At 47.1% G+C, this 26,226-nt stretch overlaps 1 protein-coding gene across 1 annotated transcript in view; it reads left to right on the top strand.

Annotated features, from left to right (window-relative positions):
• LOC141075783 (alpha-2,8-sialyltransferase 8F-like) overlaps positions 1 to 26,226 on the top strand; it is a 433,541-nt gene that overhangs the window by 1,020 nt on the left and 406,295 nt on the right. The window contains exon 2 of the mRNA XM_073562929.1: positions 24,982 to 25,062. Coding sequence (XP_073419030.1) covers positions 24,982 to 25,062 — 81 coding nt within the window. The remainder of the gene's footprint in view (positions 1 to 24,981; positions 25,063 to 26,226) is intronic.

Here is a 26,226-nt window from a genome sequence, read left to right as displayed (position 1 = left end):
GGGCCACTAATGAAACTGCAGAGATGAGCTGTAGATGTGCAAAATCCTCATGGCTTCAGGACCAGCTGAAGACTAAAGGATAAGAAGAACTCCAGTCAGAGACAATGTCACCTATAAGGTGCCTAGATCTCAGGGTGCAGTTTTATTGGCCAATCTCTGCATATAAAACGATCACATATTTCCTATATGAAGCCAGTTGGCAGTTGTTAGACAGGACAGCCGGCTCTATCATCTATGTCGAACGATCGCTCACATGATCTTTATGGCTAGAATAGCATTGTTTTCGGCAGCGCATGTTTATACATGACAATTTGCTGCCAAGACGGAGGATACGTAAAGAGAATCTGACGCATAATGCCTAATCCATGGACATCCGGTATCAGGCACTGGCTGTATGAACTCAGCCGGTGTGTTTGACTCTGCAATAATGCAATGTTTTAGAGAAAAACATAGTTTAAAAGCCGCCGGGGACCGAGCCACGCTCTAGACTTGTTGGACAGGCGGGTTCCCAGTGGCTTCTATCTGCCCCCTGTGTAGGAGAGACAGGTCTCTGCCTAATCCGTGCATGTAAGCAAAGACCTGTCACTCCAGGGTAGCAGGTTGGGAGAAGCTGTCACCGATGAGCAAGCCGCGCTCTAGACTAGAGCCAGTGCCGGGGAGGTTGCAGCAAGAAGGCAAGGACACAATAGGTTGCAGTTTCTTTGCCTTTACTTGGCAAATGCAGTCCAGGGTCCTGAGTACAGATGGCACAGGAGCTGGTTAGCCTGGAAGCAAATCAGGAATCACTCTGGCAGATGGGTTGTGCAGTCTCCTTCCTAACGCTGTCTATGAAGTACTCCCAGTACTGAGTTACACTGGAGTTCCTCCTTTATGATGTTATCCACACTCCACTCGCATGGCAGACAGCCGTAGCCTTCTATCTCCTTTGGCTCGCACGTCGCTGTTGTGCCTCCGAGTCTTAGTTGGGAATAGAGCATTTACAGCTTCCTATTCCTCTGGTTTCTGGTGCAGGACCATTAGTATCCATACAACCGTGGAGACCAGGCTCCAGATCATGCGCTATCACTGGGACTGAGCTCTCCACTTTCCTCAGTCTCCCCAGCTCTTCTCCTCCACGTCTGCACACGAAGCCCTCCTCACACTAACTAACTAATTTCCCTTCCTGGCCCTCAGAGAGCACTCCTCCCCCAATTCTGGTTCAGAGCTCCCTCTGCTGGCCCAGAGTGGGAACTGTGTTGCATGTTATGGTTAGCTGCCAGAGAGACCCTTCATTGCTTTCAGGCATGACATCACTCTCCCTAGGAGGAAGGCAATGCCACTGTGGCGACCAGACTCCTGGGGGCGCCACACTTGTCCTTCAGGTGGGTTCCCAATGGCTTCTATCTGCCCCTGTCCAGAAGAGACATGTCTCTGCCTATACCATGCACGTAGGCAAAGACCTGTCACTCTAGGGCAGCAGGTGGGGAGAAGCTACCACCGAGGACCGAGCCATGTTCTAGACTTATTGGACAGGTGGGTTCCCAATGGCTTCTATCCACCCCTGTCCAGGAGAGACATGTCTCTGCCTATACCATGCACATAGGCAAAGACCTGTCACTCCAGGGCAGCAGGTGGTAAGAAGCTGTAACCAAGGACCCGTGCTCTAGACTTTTTGGACAGGCGGGTTCCCAGTGGCTTCTATCCGCCCCCTGCCAGGAGAGACAGGTCTCTGTCTAAAGTGCGCACATAGGTAAAAACCTGTCATTCCAGGACAGCAGGTGGGGAGAAGCTGCCACCGAGGACTGAGCCGCTCTTTAGAGTTGCTGGACAGGTGGATTTCCAGTGGCTTCTATCCACCCCCTTCCCAAGAGTGACAGGTCTCTGTCTATACCGCACTCATAGGCAAAGACCTGTCACTCCAGGACAGTAGGTGAAGAGAAGCCACCAGGGATCGAGCAGCATTTTTTATTTAAATTGCAATCACTAAACTGAAGAATTATTCAGCCTTTTCTTTTTACAGATTTGCATCTTTGGAAACTGAAAAGACTGAACATTGTAAAGTCTGTTTTTTACTGCAGTGCATATGTTCATTCTTTTTAATGTTTATTTTGTGCCTTTTCAAGCGGTTTACTGAGCGAGACCTCCTGAAGTAGACTTTGTGTGCATGTACCCTTTGTCTGACTTACCAATAGGGGGCATGACTGCTTAAAGTGCATAGGGCAGCATCAACACCAAATATAGCCCTGGATACAGAAAGAAAGAGACAGAAAGGGAGACAAAAGGAAATAAAAAGTGTAAGATGGAAAGAAAAAGGAACAAAAAAGAAAGTGAGAAAGAAAGAAACGTAGAAAAAGCGTGAGAAAGAAACAGTGAAAAACCTAAAGAAACTGAGAACGAGTGAAGAAATAGAGAATAAAAAAGTGAGTAAAGAAAGTGAAAGAAAAAGAGTGAAAAGATGGAGACAGACGAAAAAGAGTGAGAAAAATAAAAGAGCATTGTGCTCTTCAATACGTGTCTCAATTTGATTAAGAAGCTCTCTAGCGGCAAATGTAACTTGCTGTCGTCGAGTGGCTCTTGCATTTTGGACATGTCTTCTATCTTGTTCTCGTCTTTGTGATATTTGTGTATCACTTTGTGCATTGCGTGTTGCTCGTTGTCGTGCAGCATTAGATGTTCTACAGGATTCAGTTACTTCCTTCGTTTCTCTTGCTCTGGCCGCCCTCTGTCGGGCTGCATCAGCAGTTCTTCGACAATTTCGTTCGTCTTCTGTTTCATTAAGGCGCAGGTTACGCATCCGTCTGCGATTCGCTTCTCTAAGTGCAGTAGCGTGATCAGTTTGGTCCATCTTTGCCTCACACTGTTGCCTGAGTGTTGCCTCCCAATGTTACCTCACAGTGATGTCTCCCAATGTTGCCTCACAGTGTTGTCTCCCAATGTTGTCTCAGTGTTGCCTCATAGGCTAACATTCAAAAAAGGCTTATGCCTTAACTCGTCACCAGGGAGAGCTCCTCTCCTTATTAGATATGTCACTTAACTCCTATACAGGACCTTACAGTACTTAGGTATCCATGGTTACGTCCAAGCATATAGTCAGTTAGCTGCTAGTAGTAGTAACTATGGATACCTAAGTTACTGTTGAGTTGTGGATGACTCATTGTGCCCAGACAGACAGTTGGGCTGTGGATGACTCATTGTGCACAGACACACGACACGTCCAAATTAGGTATATGGATGTTTCGCCCCAATAAAAAAATAAAGCCTGTCCTCTCCTCCTGTGCTGTCACCATTCCTGCGGTGTCAGCACTCGCTCTCCACAGGGCTGTAATGCGGTGTTGTGACACGTGATGCCCGATGCCAAATCAGCGCTGGTGTCACTGTCTCCACCTTCGTACGAACTCAACATGAAGAGGAAGTTAGGGCTGCAACTCATCCTGGACTTCCTCTTCATGTTCAGTTTGTCTGAAGGCAGAGACAGTGACGCCAGAACTGATTGTGCGCCGACATCACGTGTCACAACACCGCGATACAGCCCTGAGACCGTGAGTACTGACACTGCGGGAATGGCACTGACACTGGAGATGAGTATAGACTTAATTATTTTATTCTTGCCGAACATTTAGTTTAAGACGAGGTTGTCCAAGTAGAGGACAAGCCCTTTAAGTATGCCAGGGTTAATACTGGTATACACACCAAGGCATTCATATACCATCGTCACCATGCTCGTCAAGAATCAAGAGCCCTCCCGATCTGATGGCCCAGCAATGACAGGCTCATCACAGGGCTACAAAAAATATTTTTTGTAATCATCGCAGGTGACTTTGTACTTTTCTGAATCATCATAGGAAATATACAGGCGACATTAAGAAAACAGAAATCTACATAGCATAGAAAAGCTTCACCTAACAAAACAGTTTTTATTGAGCCAAAATAATTTCACATGCAAAATAGAAACCAAAATATGAGCAGAAATTATAAGTGCTGGATATTAGTCTGTCGTTGATACGATTTTTCAGGGTTGTCCCTATGTAACATCCAACAGTAATCTGCCATCATTGAGTTATTCAAAATCCCTGGTAGCAGTGATCCATTACTTTAGTGTCCTGGTGAAACCACTCATCTTGTTCATCTCTTACATCCCCAAGATTTTGAGGGAACAAATCTAAATGTGAATTCAAAAAGTTCATTTTCAGAGACATGCCATATCCAAAACACTGGTATGCATTTAGAAGTTCCTCAACACCTTCACCATATTCTGGAGATTTTTTTTTCCTAAGAAGTTTTCACAGATCCACTTGGAGTTTTTTAAAGATCTCATTTCCTTATCATTTCGAGTTCCTTCAAACACATCATCTCTCATAAGCTTTCGGATCTGAGGACCAACAAATGCCCCTTCCTTCAGTTTTGATGGTGAAATTGTGGAGAAATTCTGTGAAATGTGCTGGAACCCTTGTGAATTTGTCTTTGCCATGGCTTTCACAAAGTTTTTAATCAATCCCAACATGATATGTAGGGGAGGAAGAAAGATTTTTGTTGGAGCAACTGAAGGATTGTGCTGAACATTGTCTCTTCCTGGGGCATAGATGCTTCTCTGTCCCCAATCATGAGGAACATAATGCTCTACTGTATTTCTACCGTCCCATAAACACAAGAAGCAACAATATGTTGTGAAACCTCCTTGCATTCCCATTAGCAGACCAATCACTTTCAAATCTCCACAGATATTCCATTGATAATGCTTATATTGTATAGAATCCAAAACAACTGACAGTTTTTCATAACTTTTCTTTAGATGACATGAATGAGCAATAGGGATTGATGACTTCATATTTCCATTGTGAAGCAACACTGCTTTCATTCTTCTTGGGATGATTCAATAAACAATCGCCAATCTTCAACAAAATACTCTTGATTCAGTTCTTCAAAGAGACCATTCACATTGTTACAGTGCACCATTGGTCCATCAGCGATGAACAATTGTGCTATAGTGTTAATTCTGTTTCGGATATAACACACTTTGACATCATCCTGAAGAAGATTCTTCTGTTTCAACCTAGAAGCAAGAAGTTCATCTTTATCTTTTGACAATGAAAAGTCTCTGATGAGATCATGTAATTCATGATGAGTAAAGCGTTCCGGCTGCTCCATCAGGTACATACTCATCTTGACTTGAGGTCTCCATGTCTTCACCAGTAGCTTCAGCTCCATATTCTTCATATTCTACTTCATTTTCATCCAATTCAGACAATGGTGGTACAGGAACTGGCAAGGTACCATCATGTGGAACTGGCCTAATTGCAGATTCAAGTTCAGGGTAATTAATCTTATGCTTGTTCTTTGTAGAAAAGCCTTCACTTTGACAAAAAAAAAGTAGCAGTCATCACTATGATTTTTGGGTTCTCTCCAAATCATGGGAACAGCAAATGGCATAGCCACTTTCCTCATATACAACCAGTCACAAAGACCATTTGAACATCGTGAGCAGATCACACGAGGGGCTCAGCTTTTGTCTTGATCACCAAGTGGACACTTAAAGTACATCTGGTACTTCTTTTTAATATCATGAGTGATAGAACATACTTGGCCTTTTGGTGTAAAAGAACCACACACACAGCAGAATCTGTTTGGATGATTGATCCACTGTCAGGGCAATTTTATCCTTTAAATCAGATCAAACAGTAGAGTAAGTCCAGGTCAATGGTGGTGACAAACTGAAAAAAAATGTGATGAGCCGAGCGACTATATGTAGATATTTCCCCAGAGATGACAGAGGCAGCTTGTATTTAGAGCTGATGTTAGTGGAGGTGATCTGGTAGATAACTATACACAGTTGTGAGGTAAACGGGTCGGCCTATTCCGTACAGATAAACATTTGCAGACAGGCAGTTCCTCAGTGTGATATTGGCCGCTTTCAGGTTCTCTCTCTGTGGAGACCCTCACTCAGTTACACCTCAGTGGCTGAGCTGTTTTCTTCCCTCTGAGGCGATGTGCCCTCCCAGAAACACAGTGAAAATCCTCTCACAATGGCAGCTGTCCACTGACTTCCCTTCTATATCCCTGTGGTGGGGCTCAGATTCCTGTAGAGGCCGGTCTCCTGTCAGAGTCTCACACACCAGTCCTTGATGCCATGGTACCATGTTAATATTTCCTGTTATAAGAAATGATGTTGCAGTTATTTAGTTCGGCTTCTAGAGGTTACTTTGGAACAAGAGGAGAAAGTTCTGGAAACGGAAAGTGTTTTTGAGATTAGAACTTGTGAGGTAAAATGAAGAGAAGGAGCCTTGCCTGTCCCTGAGAGACTGAGAAGGATCGGAAGCCTAAAGTGATCCCAGTTGGATGGTGTGATCCAGAGGGTGTGACTCCTGTGAGTAAATCGAGATGTGTGTCGGCTCACTAACTGTTTAGTTATTTAGGTAGAGTAATATAGTACTTGCAGCATCTCCAAGAACATTCCTGGTGCTGAGATTGTAAATGGACTGATAGAGACTATGTGAATTCCTGTATATAAAGATTCTGGTAAAACATGAATGCCATAGGAGAGCTCCAAGAAGTACTACTGGGACTCATCTGAATCTTCACCTGCACCTGTATCAGAGGATTTGGTGACCTAGAAAGCTGATTAAATTTAGTGGCCAGACGTCAGAATAACAAGTCCAGTTGTTTTCCATTTGAGTATATTCTGTCAGGGCATCCGCTCTGAGCGCTCACAACGAGGACAGTGCACTGTGTACATGTGGTGTCGGTTCAAGTGACTAGTCATGTAAATATACTGTATATACATATATCAAAGGGAAAACAGGGTACCCGGAATCTATTGTAATTAAGGCGGGAGGTGGGGGTAAGATTGTATACCTGAGAGGACCATGCAAGAAATTTGCAAGAAACAGACTTGATAAACGAGGAGGGGGTGTCGCATTGTATGTTAGAAATGCGTATATCTGCGCAGAGATTGAAGCTTCAGAGACTGGGAGTTCTGTGGAAACTGTTTGGGTAAGAATACAAGGACAGAACAATGGAAAGGAAACCATTGTAGGCATTTACTACAGGCCGCCTGTGCAAGCTGAAGATATGGATGAACTCTTTATGCATCAAATGGCCAAGTTCTCCAAAAAATATGACATAGTTGTCATGGGAGATTTCAACTATCCAGACATTTGTTGGGAATCTCTCTCAGGCAAAACTAACAGGTCAAGGAAATTCTTATCCTCTCTTGCTGACAACTTTATCTTCCAAAAGGTAAGGGAGAAAACAAGGGGAACTGCTACCTTGGATCTAATCCTTATAAACAGGGAGGAAATGGTTGAGGAGGTAAAAGTGGCTGGGACCCTAGGAGGTAGCGACCATGCTATTTTAGAATTTTGGATAACTAGAGGAGGAAGACCTGTGAAGACTCAGACGTCAAGGTTAGATTTCAGAAAGGCAGATTTTAAGGGATTCAGAAAGAGAATTGGAGGGATCCAATGGCTGGATATCCTTAAAGACAAAAATGTCCAGGAAGGATGGGAAATCTTGAAAAATGAAATTCTCAAAGCACAGTTGTTAACAATTCCGAAAAGAGGGAAGAATAGGAAGCATTTAAGGAAACCAGGATGGATGAACACAGAACTTAAGCACATGCTAAAAAGGAAGAAAAAAATGTTTATAAAATGGAAAGAGGGAGGCATATCTAAAGAAGAATATAATGCTGTCTGCAGAACCCGCAGGGCACAAATCAGATTATCTAAAGCTGAAAATGAATTGAGGCTTGCAAGAGATGTCAAAAGCAATAATAAAGGATTTTGGGGATATGTCAAAAGTAAAAGAAAAGTCAAAGATGCTATAGGATTTTTACAGGATGAAAATGATGAAATGGTAAGACAGGATGTTGAGAAGGCTGAACTTTTAAATTCCTATTTTGCATCTGTTTTCTCTCAGAAAGGAAATGTAACATCAACTGTTATTCACTGTCCTATTAAGGGAATAGAAGAATCCAGGATATCTATAAACAGAAAGATAGTGAGGAAACACTTAGCTAACCTAAATGAATTCAAGTCTCCAGGTCCAGATGAATTACACCCCAGAGTACTGAAGGAGATAGCAGAAGAAATTTTTGAACCCCTCTCCATAATCTTTGAAAATTCTTGGAGAACAGGAGAAGTGCCAGAAGACTGGAGAAGAGCAAATGTTGTTCCTATCTTCAAAAAGGGGAAGAAGGTGGACCCAGGCAACTATAGGCCAGTGAGTCTGACTTCTATACCAGGAAAGATCTTTGAACAAATTATTAAACAACATGTATGTCAATACCTGGATAAGAATGAAGTGATTAAGCAGAGTCAGCATGGGTTTGTAACTAATAAGTCATGTCAGACTAATTTAATTTCCTTCTATGACGGTATTACTGATTGGGTGGATCAAGGAAATGCTGTAGATATAGTATATCTTGACTTCAGCAAAGCATTTGTCAAAGTCTCTCATACAATCCTTATTGAAAATATGACTAAGTATGGAATGGACAAGGCAACTGTTAGGTGGATTCATAACTGGCTTAGTGATCGGACCCAAAGAGTGGTCGTAAATGGCTGCACATCCAGTTGGAAGAATGTCTCAAGTGGGGTACCACAGGGCTCTGTCCTGGGCCCTGTATTGTTCAACATCTTTATCAACGATTTAGATGAAGGAATTGAGGGTAAACTGATTAAATTTGCTGATGACACAAAGCTAGGAGGGATAGCTAATACTAGAGAAGAGAGAGGATTCAAAAAGATTTAAATAAACTGGAGAAGTGGGCAGCAACTAACAGAATGGTTTTTAACAGGGAGAAATGCAAAGTACTACATCTGGGCAATAAAAATGAAAAAAGCATATATAGAATGGGAGGAATAGGGCTAAGTGACAGCACATGTGAAAAAGACTTGGGTATACTAATAGATCACAGACTGAATATGAGTCAACAGTGTGATGCAGCAGCAAAAAAGGCAAATGCAATTCTAGGATGTATTAACAGAAGCATACAGTCTAGATCACGTGAAGTCATTATTTCCCTCTACTCCTCTTTGGTCAGACCTCATCTGGAATATTGTGTCCAATTTTGGGCACCACATTTTAAAAAAGACATCAACAAACTGGAGCAAGTTCAGAAAAGAGCGACCAGAATGGTGACCGGTCTGCAAACCCTGTCTTATGAGGAAAGGTTGCAGGATTTGGGAATGTTTAGTTTGCAAAAGAGAAGACTGAGAGGAGACTTAATAGCTGTCTACAAATATCTAAAGGGCTGTCACATTGTAGAAGGATCAACTTTATTCTCATTTGCACAAGGAAAGACTAGAAGCAATGGGATGAAACTGAATGGGAGGAGACACAGATTAGATATTAGAAAAAACTTTTTGACAGTTAGAGTGATCAATGAGTGGAACAGGCTGCCACGAGAGGTGGTGAGTTCTCCTTCAATGGAAGTCTTCAAACAGAGGCTGGACAGACATCTGTCTGGGATGATTTAGCGAATCCTGCTTTGAGCAGGGGGTTGGACCAGATGGCCCAGGAGGTCCCTTCCAACTCTACGATTTTACGATTCTATGATTCTATGTGTCAGGGTCACGGTAGAACCTCTGTTTTGCCCTGTACTGGATAAGGGATGGAGTGGCATAGTCTTGGGGTAGTCTTGCTCCTTTCCATGAAGCTGGCACTTGAGATCTCTCAGGCTGCATACTGTAATTTGTATTGTGTGGTTTGTGGCTGTTGTGGCCCATATTTTGTTGAGAAGTAGAATCCTGCTATCTTTTGCACAAGTTAAAAAGAAAAGTTGGTTTAGTATCATATCGTGGGCAGAGTCGTTCATAGCAGCGCCGTATCCCGTTCTCAAACAACGATCGGAGTACCGGTTGTTACACCATCACTATCCTTTTCTGACTGACTCAAATCTTACTGCCTCATAACGGTAGCTCCTCCCCATAACATGTGACATTCTAAGAAGGCGTCATTAGTTGAGGGCGCTGTCAAGTCTCCTTCCCATAAAACTCACTACAACCTTTACTGACGTTGTTCCTGTAAGAAAATTCACAATTAAGTAAGACAAGCAAAGAAATGGAAATAACATAGGAAAGACCATATACACTGAAAATGCAGAAATAACAAAAATACTACTATCTCAGAAAAATTATGTGATAGAGCAAAACTAAGCATATTTTTGGAATCCGCGCATCAAACACCATAAAACAGGCATATTACCTTTGCTGATTAATTTTTTGGTGTTGACCAGTGGAATATTTTGATGATGGAGCTATTAGGCTCAGATATAATAGTACTGTGTCCTAGATGCTGAAAACATGGAAACCATAATTACCCATATTGTGATAATTCCATATCCCATATTAACATATATCTGTATAATCTGCATCTGACCAATAGAGAATCCTCAAATATGCACTTTATGCTTCCCATAGTCAGAGAGCAATTGAAATTGTAAGTCAGATCAATAACTATTTTATTACCCTAGAGCACCAGGGGTGTTATCATAAACCATTTTATTACCCTAGAGCACCAGGGATGTTATCTATTTATATAATTTCCTTGTAATGTTTTCATATCCTGTTCTGTCCATATGTCACCGTATCCCAGAAATTCCAAGTGGAGGAAGTTCACTGACCCCCATATTGGGACACCTAAGTGATGGGTGTCTCAATATGGAAATTGCTATTGGTACTAACCTATTGCGCAGTACCACCAGCAGAACACCGTCTCACCACACACACACTCTATAACACCGTACGCACCACACTCACACACACGCACTCACACACTCTCACACTCTCACAGCCTCTTGCGCAGTACCACCAGCAGAACACATCACACTACTCCTGCGCAGTGAATCATTCAGCTGATCCCGGTGGCAGATGCACAACATGTCTACAGGCAGAGGAAGCCGGTCACATTAAAGGGGTTTTCCCATGAATGAAAGTTCCTTTTAAAAATTGCCTGTGTTCTGACCGTGTATGCAGCATATCACATCTCCTGGGCAGGGGAGGAAGCGGATAAAATTAGTAATGTAAATCAGATCTGTGCCTTTCTGTCACAATGTGACACGACTCAACCATCAGCAGACGGCACAGCACACACAGTGGGATGGAAATGGGGAGAGGAAGGCCCTACTGATAGGAAAATGGGAGATGATCTGATCATCGGGCCTGGCCATTCACACCCCACCTCTCACTCACACCTGATTGTCCTTAGTTGCAGATATATTCAGAGCCATGCATCTGATCCAGACGTAGTCTGATTCAGGCGTCTTGACGTTGGTATTGTCAAGTATTTACCTCGTAAGGGGATATCAAGCGTCTTCACTTACCCCAAAACCCCCCACCGTGACCATAAAATGACCACCCCCAACTCGGCGCCAACTAATACACAGACACCGGTATTTCTTTTGGAATTTTATGGCCACAGCAGCCTTTTATTATAACAATAAACAAACAATAAACACTGTATCATAAACAATACAATGAATTTAACCCTGGAAGGAGAAGTCCTTGAAGCCACAAGATCGTGGTGAAATAGTCCAAATATCGTGGACAACCCCCGACCATTTGCTCCCAGCCGTTACCCCACAGGCTCGGGAGCACCAGCACACCAATAGATGTTGTCCACAAACTCCTTGGGGATCCGCCCTCTTCCGACGGAAAACTCCCCATCCACCTTTCACCAGATCACGACCAGCATACCTTTAAACGAAGGAGACCCTACCCAGAGAGTCTCCCAAACCAATTTCCACCGACTTCAAGGACTCCCCCTCCCCCAAAACCGCCACAACGAGGGGCCTTTGAACACCTCAACGACCCGAGACCCTCACAACCCGCCACGCGACAGCCTTCTCTATACCCTCCTGAAGGGCAAGGGCCCAAATATCGGAACCGACTGCATTCAAGTGAATCCCGTCCGCCAACCAGTAATCGCCCTCACCCTTCTCCAAATCAAAATGTCGCACGGCAACTCCCCCGTTTTTAACTATAAAAGCGGACACCGCTCTGTTAACCTTGATTCTGGCCCGATTGACCTTCTCCAACGATCTCATGGACCGCCAACGCCTGCGTGCCACGATCTCCGACCACACAATCGTGACTTCCCGATAAGTCACCCACAACCGCAAGCAATCTTGCTTAATGTCCTTGATCAACCCCCGGAAGGGACGAACAGCCAGATCATTACCCCCAGCATGAATAACGAGAACATCTGGTGCCCGGTCCAAACGAACACACTCATGAATTTCCGGCAACACCCGACGCCACACCAGGCCCCGAAAACCGATCCACCGCACCACCGCCGCCGATCTGGAAATTCCCAACTGTCTGCCGTCGGTCCTGACATCAGCTCTCACCGCTCCCCAGTAAACAAAGGAGTGACCAAATATCCAAACCAGCAGCGGTTCCGTACCTGAAACACAAAACGACACTCACAGAAACATATCGCAAGAAAACGCACCAATACTTGCAATATTTAATCAACCCCATGGACCACGCCAACCGGACACAGCTCCTGCACGCCGGAAGGCCGAACATAACTCCGATACCGATTAGACCTCCACCCTCCTATACGCTGTATGCAAGAGGGACCCAAACCACGCTCAGCTGCCTCAGTCGCCGCACCAATCCGAAAAGAATGCGAAGCAAACCTAGAATCATCCAAACCCAAACACCGAATTGACTTCTTAAACACCGCACCAAACTGATATCGAGACAGACTTCCCCCGTCTGCGTGACACAACAAAGATCCGCCCAAACTAGGACGAAGATCCCAAAATCTACGTAAACACTGAGCCGGGCACATTCCGGAACCAAAGACAACCCCCAACACCACTCGACGGCCTTTCCCAGCCTGGTCCGTTTTCGACCTCCTTAGCCAAAATTCGACGCCCTGAGCGGTCAACGTCACATCCCTGGCTAACAACCCGCCCACAGACCCTTTATTGTGAGACACAAGTTCCCCGATCCGCAGTGCCCCAAAAAATGCAAAGGAAAAAGCCAGCCGAAACAGTGCAACCTCATAACCATCCGCGCATACCGATCCCAGAACCAAACCCAATTGCTCCAGCATATTAAATGACACTGGCCGCCTCAAATCACCCCCCCCCCCGAAAGCGGCCAAAACCTTTCGCCGCCTGCCTAACCAAAAACGTTTTTGTCAAATCCCTGTGCCCGCGCAACCGAAAACCGAAAGACAATCCGGCCAACAAACGTGTCACCTTCGCCCGAGACCAACCTTCGTTTGCGCCCTGCCCCAACCATGACAACAACAGACCCTCTTGCTCAAGCCTGGCCCCACTGGCGGAGCCAGCCGTAATGACCCCTTCCCACGCACACCACACATTCCGGTAGGCCTCCCAGGTTTTTGGTGCCAAAGACGATACGATCAGTGACTCCGCGGCTCGTAAGCCACCCTCCACAATTCCTCCGGACAAATCAGACCCTCGAACTCTGCCTCCGGAACCAAGGAACGAAAACGATCCCACTGCAAGCAAGAGAGAGAATCAGCTATCTCATTCTTCACTCCAGGCACATGTGTCGCCGTCACATGCGCATTCAAAGACAAACATGCTAGCACCAACTTCTGCAAAACCCTGACCACTGGAGGGGACGATGCAGTAAGACCATTAATCGCGCTCACCACCCCCATGTTGTCACAATTGAAACGAACGCGCCGATTCCGAAACTCCTGACCCCACAAATGAACTGCCACCAGAATCGGAAAGATCTCCAACAACGTGATATTGCGCACCAACCCAGCCGAAACCCAAGCGACGGGCCACTGAGCGGCGCACCATTGCCCTCCAAAATAAGCACCAAAACCGAATCCGCCTGCCGCATCCGTGAACAAATCCAAAGCATCGTTGCAGACCACATCAGCCATCACCAACGAACGACCGTTGTACATCTCCAAAAAGGACTCCCAAACCTCCAAATCGGCCCTGAGCTCCGCCGACAATCTCACAAAATGATGGGGAGCCCGGACCCCCGAAGTAGCGCTAGCCAGCCTACGTGAAAAAACTCGACCCATCGGCATTACCCGACAGGCGAAGTTAAGCTTACCCAACAGCGACTGGAGGTCCCTCAACGATATTTTACGCAACCGACGTGCGCGAACAACCTCAGCCCTCAAATCAACAAGCTTGTCTTCCGGCAACCGGAATTCCCAATTGACCGTATCAATGACAATCCCCAGAAAACGCAAACACGTACCGGGACCCTCCGTTTTTCCGGCTGCCAACGGAACCCCGAACCGATCCGCCACCCACTCAATCGCCTTCAAAATCCTGAGACAACGCGAAGAGTCCGCCGGGCCAATGCACAGGAAATCGTCCAAATAATGAACTATCGAGTCACAACCAGAGACATCGCACACGACCCATTCCAGAAAAGAGCTAAAAGCCTCAAAATATGCACAAGACAAGGAACAACCCATAGGTAAACACCTATCTACAAAAAACCTGTCTTCCCAGAAACAGCCCAACAACCTCACGCTGTCTGGGTGAAACGGAAGCAAACGAAAAGCGGACTCAACATCAGTCTTAGCCATAAGGGCCCCACGACCACATTTCCGGACCCAACCTGCCTCTTCATCAAATGAAGAGTATACCACTGAACAAATCTCCGGATCGATACCGTCGTTAACCGACCTCCCCCGCGGGTGAGACAAATGCTGAATAAGCCGAAACTTATTGGGCTCCTTCTTCGGAACCACCCCCAACGGGGAAACAACCAAATTCGGAAAAGGAGGAGACACGAAAGGGCCCGCCATGCGCCCCAATGAAACTTCTTTTTGGATCTTCTCCGAAACAACTGACGGATGCTCCAAAGCAGAGCGCAAATTTTTCAAAACAAACGGGATTTCAAACGGAGGATCCGGAATCCGAAAACCCTCCTCAAAACCAGAATACAACAGCCCCGCTCCTACCCTATCAGGGTATCTATTTAGATAAGGGACCATCCTTTCCAGATTCACTGGAGTCTCCCCCTTGCAAATTACCCCCACCAGATTTGGACTTCCCTTTTTTAAAACACTTTGATGCCCCATGTGAGGAACCATTGCAGTTTGAGCACAGGTGTTTAAATTTACAGTTGGCCCCAAACTTACACTGGCCGTCATTAAACTGCCAGCACACCCCCGCCTTGTGCGTTCCAGACTGCCCTTGACCCCCACCACCCGTAGAGCCGGCAGTGCCGCTATTCTGGCTGGTGCTTCCAGCCCCGCCAAGAAAGGAACTCCCAGACTTATTTTGCGCTATCACCCGCATCCACAAGCCAATATCTTTTTGGTCCCAGCGGATAGCCGGACGCACAGCTTTCCTCTGACGAAACTGCTCATCATACCGCAGCCACGCCTGCCCGCCATACACTCTATAAGCCTCCCCAATAGCATCCAAATAACAAAATAACGCGGAGCAATTATCAGGGGCCTGTTCCCCGATAACACTCGCCAAAATAGCAAACGCCTGCTGCCAATTTACAAATGTCTGAGGAATCAAGCGCCACCTCCGCTTTTCCTCCTCTTCCTTTTTGCTATCCTCTTTCTTACTTTTGTCCAAATTGAACTTCTCAAGAGGCAATAGCGAAAATATTTCAACATATTCATCCTTCCAAATCCGCTCTTTCACCTCCTTTTTCAAATGGGCCCCCAACGAACCCTCAAAACACACATACACCTCGCCATGCGCCTGATCATCCAGATGCACACAACACTCCTTTTCCTTCTCGGTTTGCACCGACACCGAAACCGGCGTGCCAACACAAGGGCCCGACGCACCCATGCCCTGACCCGCCAACCCGCCACCCTGTGGCCCAACCCACACTGCAACCGGCGACGACCCCACAAAACCCTGCTCCAAACGCAAAAGCAAGCTACGCACATCCGCCAACACATCACATACTCCCCCAGCCGACCCTGAACTGCTAAAACCAGCCTCAACCCTGCCAACCCCGTACTCAGCTAAGGGGCCCCCAAGCGCCACAGACGAAGACAAAAGCGGGTGACAAACAGGGGACATAGACGCATACTCACCGGGCTGCGAGGGGGCTGTGTGCCCTCCAGCCGGAAATCCTGGATCCCCAGATGATGACGCCTCGTGGACTTCGCGCCTCCCGGCGGCTAACTCACCGCCTCGTTGGTGCGGCCCGACGACCCCTGCAGACTGAGCCGGGGTGGGAGGCCTGAACCCCCCGGTGGAACTGGGCAGCGACACCCCCAAAAAGGAAGGCTCCTGCCTCCCCCCGCCGAGAGTCACTTCGGCCACGCCGTCGCGAGGCACCCGGTCGCTTAGGGCCCCCCATGGCAACTGGGAGCCCGACAGTGTCCTCCGCTCCCGTCTTCTGGCAGCCGGCACAGACTCCGCTGGGCTGCCCTCCGGTCCCGCTGCAGCCATGGGGCTGTGGCACCATATCGGGGGTCCGCGGCGAGCACTGCTGCAGGGGCACCGCAGCAGCGCCCCCCCGTTCCCGACAGCTCCCCCCACGGCCGGGGGACGCGACGCGGCTTGGCCCTGCCTCCTGGCAGGCCGCTCCTCCTCCCGCGGCCGAAGCGCCCACCGAGGCAGGCCGCGCGGCTCGTCCACCGCCGCCGCGGCCCCCCGAAGATCCAGGAGCAACCGGAAGTCGGGCGCGCGCCGCCCCCGCCCCCTTCCGGCCGCGGGGCGAAGGTCCGGACGCCGCCGCAGGGCCTCGCCGCCCGGAAGGATTCCTCCCAGGCCGCGCACCCCCGGACGGGGAAGGCTGTCGGGGGACAGCCGCTCTGGAGGCCGAGCCCGCCGGGGCCTCCGATCTCTCACCGCGGCCTGCCCCGGCGCCTGATGAAGCAGGCCGGCCACCTGCGCCTCCAGCCAGCCAGGAGGCTGCCCTGCCGCTACCGCCCGCAGTCTGTCCAGGGCCTGGTCCACTCCCGACATCCTGGTAAGTGTTGTGGGACTGCTCAGGAGCTGGGACAACAGGAACAGAGGGCGGGCGCCCCCAGACCCTGCATTAAATACCCCCTAGCTCCCCCTCCCCTTTAACCCTTCCCCTTCCCTCATTATCTTCCAACCCCCCGTCATGTTGGCCTCCGCCCATGCCTCCTCTAGGGGGTTGGGAGGCTCACTCCGGCCATTTCTTTCAAATTCCATCTTTCAAATTTCAGATTTCTAATTACACTAATTTGAATTAGACTAGAATATGACTGGAATTGACTGTAAGGTAATTGGATAGAAAACCACTACAATGTTTCTGTTTCTTTTCACTTTCACCCTCACACTACTTTCTTTTAGCTCCTGTAAATGCCCCACCTATTAAGGAAGTAGTCACTTCTCCCTCCATCCTCCCTAACCATCTCACCTCCTCCTCACAACTGTTCCTCCACATACATTCATTTTTCTCCAGACACACATGGCCACATCATGTCCTATCCTGCTCCCACCTTCTAACACTCTGTCTGCTACTCCTCATTGCTGGTGACTAGGGATGAGCGAGTAGTGAAGTATTCGGACTCGCTATACTCGTACCGAGTATACCATAATACTCGGATATTCGGTACGAGTAGCGAGTCCAATGATAGTCAATGGAAAATGCGAGTAATTGTCTGCTGGACCCTACAAAGTGGTCTGGGGGCTGAGGAAAAGGCTAAAAAATGTGTAAATGAAAAAAAAAAGTATACTGTAAACAAATGTATATAACATGGGGGCACCTGGTCAGGGGCTGTACGAGTGGTTTTACCCCACTGCTTCACTTGAATGTACAAACACTATTTGAAGTCCTGTGGATTTTGCCAGAAGAGAGGGACTCATACGCCACTTACACAGTGGCAGTGATATATCAGAAGTGCTGTAAGAGCGAGTGATGATGGAGGCGATCGTCTGACAGCTAAGTGTGAAAGAGGTGTAAGAAGAGCAATCTGCCCTAGGGGCTGTGTTATGGTTAACGCAGGAAGAAGCCACCAATCATCATCATCATCATTGCAAGGGATTCAAAATTACAAAGCTTGGACTACTGTCCTTGTTGTGCCACTGGCCAATGTGTAGGCATAGAAATAGTGTCTTCAAAACATTAGCCCTAGGGGCTGTATCATAGTTGATGAAGGAAGCAAGACAGGTCTGAAGAGCCAAACAATTATGATGTAGCTAGGGCTACTAGCATAGAGGTGGCAGTGCCCAGTGTCCAGGCATAGCCATAGTGTCTCCAAAAATTAGTCCAAGGGGCATGATACCATGGTTGATGAAAGAAGAAGGGTCTCACTCTCATCACAAGTGCCTCCAATGGGAAATATTAATAAACGTAACATTGTTTTTAGCTTATTGACCATGAGGTACTTGTGTCAGAAGCAGGTTTTGAAAACATGTGTAAGAAGAAGGAAAGGGGCTTGTATGGGGAGGGATGGACGTGATCAACAATTTAAAAAAAAATAAAGTTTCGGGTGACTTTAGGTTGGGATACTGTCATCTGGGGGCTTAAATACTGTTGTGAAATCTAGTCCTTGTTAAATTTTATCAGAGTCAGCCTGTCTGCATTCTCTGTAGTCAACCGTGAGCGTGTATCTGTGAAGATTGCCCCAGCAGCACTGAAAACACGCTCTGACATCACACTAGCAGCAGGGCAGGCTAGCACCTCCAAGGCATAGAAGGAGAGGTCGGGCCAACTATGCAGCTTAGTTACCCAGTAATTAAACGGTACAGAAGTGTGAGGAAGGATGCAGGTATGGTCACTTAGATAGTCGTTGACCATCTTGTTCAACTTCTCCCTCCTTGACATTGCTACTGTTGCAGCTAGTCCTTGGTGATGAGCCGGTTTATTGAAGATGGTCCAGTTTGTGGACATTTTACCACCACCTCTTTTGGACCTGCTTGGCGTATCTCTCCCCATTAATGCATGCTGTTGCACAGAGCTGGTATCTCTGCTAGCAGTGGTGTCTGAGGGTGCTGTTGCCATCAAATGAACGGCCTTCTTGAAGGATTCCATTGTGAAACCCCTTGGTGAATCCAACAGTAGCGAAGGAAATTTGTCCTTGTACCGTCGGTCTAGAAAGGTGGACAACCAGTATAGGTCGCTATTGAAAATGTGGATTATGTGAGGGTCTTGGCACAGACAGTCAGATATGAAGTGTGCCATGTGTGCCAAGCTGCAAAGAGGCAAATGTTCTGTGACCCCTGAAGGAGAAACAATACCCATTCTCTCCTCACACTGACTCTCCTCCTCCACCTACTCCTCTTCAGCCCACCCATGCTGGACAGACATGAAGCTGGGGTTGGGATTCCCCTCTGTAGCATGTGGTGTCCCCTCGATACCACTGAAAAAGAAGTCCTCTCCCTCCTCATTTTCATCATCCTCTTCATCCCCCAATGTTACCTGATGATATTGGCTGGGCTGGGTAGGATCACCCATTGTGAAATCTTGCTCCATACCCAGCTGCTGGGCACGCAAAGATTCCATTTTTTGATTCGGCAGCGATTTTTTTTCAGCAGACATAGCATAGGGATGGTTACGCCGATAATAGCCTGATCACTGCTCACAAGCTTGGTGCAGTACTCAAAGTTATCAAGCACCTCACAAATATCAGCGATCCACACCCACTCGACAGTTGTTATGTGTCTTGGCTGAGTCTCAGTGTGACGGGCATGTTTAAGCTGGTATTCAGAAAGTGCCCTCTGCTGCTCACTTACCCTTGCCAGCAAATGATATGTTGAGTTTCACCGTGTTGACAGGTCACAAATGAGTCTGTGGTTTGGCAAATTAAATTGCTTTTGAAGCGCTGCAAGACCGGCAACAGCGGTTCAAAGTGGCGGAAATGGGCACAAATACGGCGCACCTTCTCAAGTAGGTATGGCAAATCAGGGTATGTTTTTAGAAATTTCTGCACCACTTGGTTTAGCACGTGAGCCATGCATGGCACGTGTACCAGCTTTCTGAGCTTTAAAGCCGCCACTAGGTTACGCCCACAGTCGCAGACAACCAGACCAGGTTGGAGTTGCAGTGGGGAGAGCCACTGATCGTTGTTTGGCATCGGGATCCTGTCGCTGCACAGTAAGAATCCCAAGCCTTGCATTTGGCAGTCTCCCATTCCTCTCTGGGGGCGGAGGAGGCTGGTCAGCAGACTTGTCGATCCCGGCTCTCTGCTCAGACCAGCTCTGTGGGTTTGGTTGCTGCTGCCACCTCTGGTCCAGCCATAGCAATGCGTGCTGGTCAGCAGCGAGCTACTCCAGGGACTAAGTCCTCCTTTCGGTCCACTGAACATGCCCGTGGGACGATCTCATTGGAGATCGGAGGTTACATGCTCAGGTCCTTCGTCCCGAAAGGACGCTGCTATAAAAGGTTCGCATGGCCACTTCGCCATGCGCTAGTGTAGACTGAATTAACAGACTTTGAGGAGTGAGTGTTGAATGCATGTATGAATGTCTCTGGTGAACGACTCATTAAGAAACCCCTACACTTGGTATGCATGTGTTGTGCAGCCTAGCCTGTTAAGTGCCCAGGCTTAGGAGTAGGTAGAGGCAGAGTCTGAGACTGGCATCAGTGTCCACCGGTGGCTCTGCATGCCACGGTGCACATGCTCGACACTCCACCATGGTCAGCGTCTATAGTGGCATCCACAGGTGCGATGCCGCATGATCAGAAGGTCTAGAGGGACTTTGACCTCGTGTCCTTGGGGCAGAGTTCTGTGACCGCATTCTGTACGCTCCATGGCCGGGGTCTGTGAGTTAAACAGGCTCTGGCATTTAAGTTCTGTGGTAGTGCGGCTCTGTGAGGTAACAGAGTTTGCTTCTGTTCACACTGGGTGACGTTAACCCACGTGTGACCTTTTGTATACCGCTTTATACTTCCGCCATTACTAAGCAGCAGATTACCACCCCTGCATGGTGGACCCTGGGCTGCAAACGTACCTTACTATTATTTTATTATTTGGTGCGTTCCACCAGCCCTAACAATCGGTCTGTTGTGTTATTCCTTGCCACAGCTATGCTGCAGTGTGCGGTGCTTCACCTAAGCAGATCAGCTTCAGCAGAGCATTTTGACGCTTTGCCGATGCGCTGCTGCACAGCACCCAACTTGGGAGTGATGTGGAGGGTAATTCAGAATAGGATGACAAGGCGGAGGAGGAGGAAGAGAGGAGACTGGACGTATATGATGAGGCAGAAACCCTGATTGAGGTTGGGCCCGCTATTCATGGCCTGGGTAGGATATGTGTTGATGGTCCAGTTTGAGACTTTGTCCCACCCTCCACCAGGTTGAGCTAGTGTGCCATGACAGAGATGAATCGTCCCTGACCACAAGTACTTGTCCACATGTCTGTTGTAAGATGGACCTTCCCAGTCATGGTGTTGGTGAGAGCAAGCTTTAGATTGTTTAAGACGTGCTGGTGTAACGCGGGGACGGCACAGCGGGAAAAATAGTGTCAGCTGGGAACCGAGTATCGTGGAGCAGCCACAGCCAAAAGATCACGGAAAGACTGTGTCCCCACAAGCCTAAATGGCAACATCTCCATGGCTAGCAACTTGGCAATGTGCGCATTCAGTATTTGTGCTTGTGGGTGCGTGACTTGGTATTTACGCTTCCTTTCATACATCAGGGGCACGGAAAATTGGATGCTTTCCTGGGACAAACAAGTGGATGAGCTTGCTGTGGCCTGTGTCTGTGCAGCAACAGCTTGTGAGCAAGAGGTATGATGATCACTTGCTTCCTGCCCAACAGATTGGAAAGGACTTGTCACAGGTGACATGGCAGTGGTTTGACCCGCAGACGCAGACACTGATTTGGTACCCTGTTGTTCAGCCCAACGACTAGGGTGCTTGGCTGCCATGTGTTTCCACATACTTGTGGTGCTTTGGTTGCCTTCGCCCTGGCCTCTGCTCAGCTTCCTTTGGCAGATGCTACAGATGACAACATTTGGTTCAGAAGGACTATCGTAAAAAAATTTCCATCCAGACAGCGGCTGAACGCACCCTTGCCTTGACTTGGGGCACAGAGGGATTGCTCTTGGCAACAGTTGACACACTTCGCACTCTGCTCAAACCAGTAGCCCGTGGTGCCTTTGTTGATGCTACGTATCCACCTTCATCCTCTGTGCTGCTGTGCTGGCTATGCGTGCCAATGGTCCAGGTCGTATCGGTGGTCTTATCATCAACCACCAGGTCATCCATGTCATCTTCCTTCCGTTTTGAGATTGGCGACTGGCCAGATGGCAACTGTGTGTCATCACCATCAGCCTCCACCTCTTCACCCGGTATATCACGTGGATGAAAGTGGCTTTCTTCTGGCCGTGGGGTTTCAAATATTTGCCATCATCAACAGACGATACCCCCTCACCTTCCCCTTCAATGTCGCACGGTGAGGCCAGAGACAATGCAAGGAAATGGATCAAACAGATCCTCGGAGTGTCCAAGGTTGGGGTCAAATGTTTCCTGTGACTCCTGACCGAGTGATGAACTAGGAACAGGTTGAGAATAGGATGACCCAGCGTTATCTGTATGGACAGTAGACTGTTTTGTCATGGACGATTGAGTGCTGCTAGAACATTTTGTTGAGGCCTTATCAGCTATCCAAGATAGCATCTCCTCTTGTTCTTTTGTCTTCCAGGCCTGTTTATGTTCCAGACCGGGAAATTTCGCCAGGAACCTAGATGCATCAATCTTCTTCGATCTCCCAGACTCTATGCCTTGTTGGGCACCAACGACCCCACGTCCACGTCCCTGTTCCTTCACAACAGCCTTTTTAGGAATTTTGGATTTTTCTGCTCTAGTTGCAGATGTTCAGATGCAGATATTGGGGAACAAGGAGCAGTTAGTGCTTTGTGGAAGGTAGCACTACAGTCTAGTACTGCTTTGTGCTTTACAAACAGCACCGCAGCAGCACAAAAAGATTGCCCTGAGGTTTAAGGTGAGATTACCTACCCCAGTAACCACACAAGACAGCGGTGCTGCCACTAAATAATTGCCCTGAGGCTTAAGGTGAGATTACGCACCCTAGTCACCACACAAGACAGCGGTGCTGGCTGCGGGTCAGTTGTGCAGTAGCGTGAATGCGTACTATTCGCTGTGAAAACAGCACTGCAACTGCACAAAAAACTGCCCTGCAGGGGTAAATGTGACCCCAATAAAAGCTGGGAAAACTATCACTACTCAGTCCCTCACCTTGTACTTTCAGCTCTGAAAAGAGCTTTTGGGTTTCACAGAGGATTTCTGGATGATTTGCACCAAAAAACACAACTCTCCCTAGCAGCTGCTCACACTCTCCCTACACTAGCTGTGTTCTGCATGCAATGTGCAGAAAATGGCGGTGGCAGGGCTTAGATAGAGCCAGGCTATGATGACTCATAGCCTATGATGACGCTGGGCGGCCAGCCAATCATAGTAATGCCGCCCACAACCAAGAAGGCTGCGGCATTACTGTGATTGGAAACTGCTGGGTGGGAGAACCGAATAGTGCGAGGCGAGTAGTGAAATACTCGCTATGTACCGAGTACCGCATTACTCGCCCAGTACTGAATACCCATGAATATGCTCGCTCATCCCTACTGGCGACATATCCCCAAATCCTGGCCGTCCTCAACACATCCCCACACTCATTTCTAACACCCTGCCACGATCCTCTACACGTTTTTGCAGCCATGATAACCTCATACCCATTCATCCAGCCCCCACCCCCTCGGTCCCCCTACCTGGAGCACCATGGAACGCACGCTCTGTCTGTAACAAACTGTCGTTTATCCATGACCTCTTTGTCACCAACAAATTCTCCTTCCTTGGCATCACTGAAACCTGGATCTCTAACTCCGCCTCTCCAGCTGCACTTTCTTATGGCGGACTCAATCTCTCTCACACCCTTCGACCAAGTAACAAATGTTGTGGAGGAGTTGGCTTGCTCCTGTCCAATACCTGCTCCTTTACCCCAATTCCACTACCACCCTCCGTTACTGTTCCTTCATTTGAGGTGCACTCCTTCCGCATCTATTCCCCCTTCAATCTCCAGATGGTTGTATTTTACCACCCCCAGAACTAGCCATCTCCACATTTCTCGACCACTTCACCATCTGGCTGCTTCATTTCCTTTGTGCTGATATCCCCACTATCATAGGTGACTTCAAAATCCCCATTAACACTTCCACCTCAGCTGCCTCTAAACTTTTATCATTGACTGCCTCCTTTGGCCTCACTCAATGGTCCTGTGCAGCCACTCACAAAGATGACCTTGTCTTCACTCACCTCTGTTCCGTTAATATTCTCACTAATTCACCGCTTCCCCTGTTGGACCACAACCTACTGACATTCTCTTCCCACTCCTAGTGTGCAACTCCCACTCCACAAACTCCCTCAACCTCACAGAAATCTCAAACACATCAATTTACTCTCACTCTCCAAGTCCCTTCTGACTCTCACAGACATAGCTACCCTTCATGACACAGATGCTGCTGCCACTTTTTATAACACCACAATAACAGCAACACTCGATTCGGCCGCCCCCAGCAAAACTCGTACCATCAACAGGCAACCCTGGCTGACCAAATAGCTGAAACGGGCTTTCAGGGTTGCCGAGCGGAGATGGAAGAGATCCCGATCTGCCAAGCACTTCATCACATACAAGCAGTCCCTCGCCAGCTTCAAGTCCACACTCACTTCCGCAAAGCAAACTTACTTCTCATGTCTCATATCCTCCCTGTCTCGCAACCCTAAATAGCTTTTCAAAACTTTCAATTCTCCACAAAACCACAAGAGACTGAACCATTAACTCTTTCTCTACCCTGGTTGTACTGCTCATCTAGGCTCATTAGATTCTACAATTATTAATCACCTGTTATGTTTTGTTTAAATTCTGGAAACATTCAAAAAGAAATTCCACTTCATCCAAGGCTCCTTGTGAATTATGGAACCTTCTTACTTGTCCTTTTGATACATATGAAAGAAATCAGATGAATCAATCTTAGGACTCCTCCATTCATCTCCTTGATTGGAAAGAACCATGGCAGATTCCATAGCGCATTGTACACCTAGCGGGCTTACCACCTAACAAAGATTCTGCTTCTCGTCAACAGGTCAAGGAGAAGATACATGGAGCTGCCGGAATCCGAGTGTCTGCGCCTGAAATCTCTCATATTAAATTCTACAATGAAGAAGTGAGTAACGACTGGAGATTTAAATCATCCAGGATCAAAAAAACGCTAAAATTTCTGCTATTCTCTTTTCTGGTGGGAATTCATGAGTTTTAAGCCCACCAGTCCCCTCTGGGGGCATCGTTCATTAATTACCCTATTTTCGGTCGGTAAGCTTCACCATCATGACAAACCCCAATATTTTATTCTGATACAAGTCACTTTATGTTGTAACCACTAAACTGCTGAGAAGCTTTTTCTGACACATTTTATTTTATTTTAGCGGGAACTTTAAGCTACTATGTTTTGTATTAATTGATAAAAATATTTGAACTTTGACAAAAATATTGAAAATTTATTAGTTTTCAAAATATGTATAACTTAAAGAAGATAATAATGTTAAAAAATAACATTTCCCACCAAAGTTTTCAGTCTTCCTTTTATATTGTTTGGATTTTAGAGTATTTAAAAATTTAACAGCAAATTTCATTTTTTTAAGGGAAATTTACAAAAATTTTTTTTAAAGACCTAAAAACAAACGATAGCTTGCTACTTACTTTTGTGAACACTGTGAAACCCCATGTGCAGTCAGAAAGTGAACTTTATAAATAACGGTAGGGTATAAGTAGTTATACAGAAGTAGATAGCACTGCTCCCTGCTACTATTAGTCTCTGCTGTATCACTGCTCCCTGCTACTATTAGTCTCTGCTGTATCACTGCTGCCTGTTACTATTAGTCTCTCCTGTATCACTGCTCCCTGCTACTATTAGTCTCTGCTGTATCACTGCTGCCTGCTACTATTAGTCTCTGCTGTATCACTGCTGCCTGTTACCATTAGTCTCTGCTGTATCACTGCTGCCTGTTACTATTATTCTCTGCTGTATCACCGCTGTCTGTTACTATTATTCTCTGCTGTATCACTGCTGCCTGTTACCATTAGTCTCTGCTGTATCACTGCTGTCTGTTACTATTAGTCTCTGCTGTATCACTGCTGCCTGTTACTATTAGTCTCTGCTGTATCACTGCTGTCTGTTACTATTAGTCTCTGCTGTATCACTGCTGCCTGTTACTATTAGTCTCTGCTGTATCACTGCTGCCTGTTACTATTAGTCTCTGCTGTATCACTGCTGCCTGTTACTATTAATCTCTGCTGTATCACTGCTGCCTGTTACTATTATTCTCTGCTG

Source organism: Dendrobates tinctorius, unplaced genomic scaffold (assembly GCF_039654945.1).
Source record: "Dendrobates tinctorius isolate UK_male_01 unplaced genomic scaffold, ASM3965494v1 ptg000371l, whole genome shotgun sequence".
NCBI classification, from domain to species: Eukaryota; Metazoa; Chordata; class Amphibia; order Anura; family Dendrobatidae; genus Dendrobates; species Dendrobates tinctorius.
Note: the sequence above shows the minus strand (reverse complement) of the source record. Positions and strands in the feature narration are given on the sequence as shown.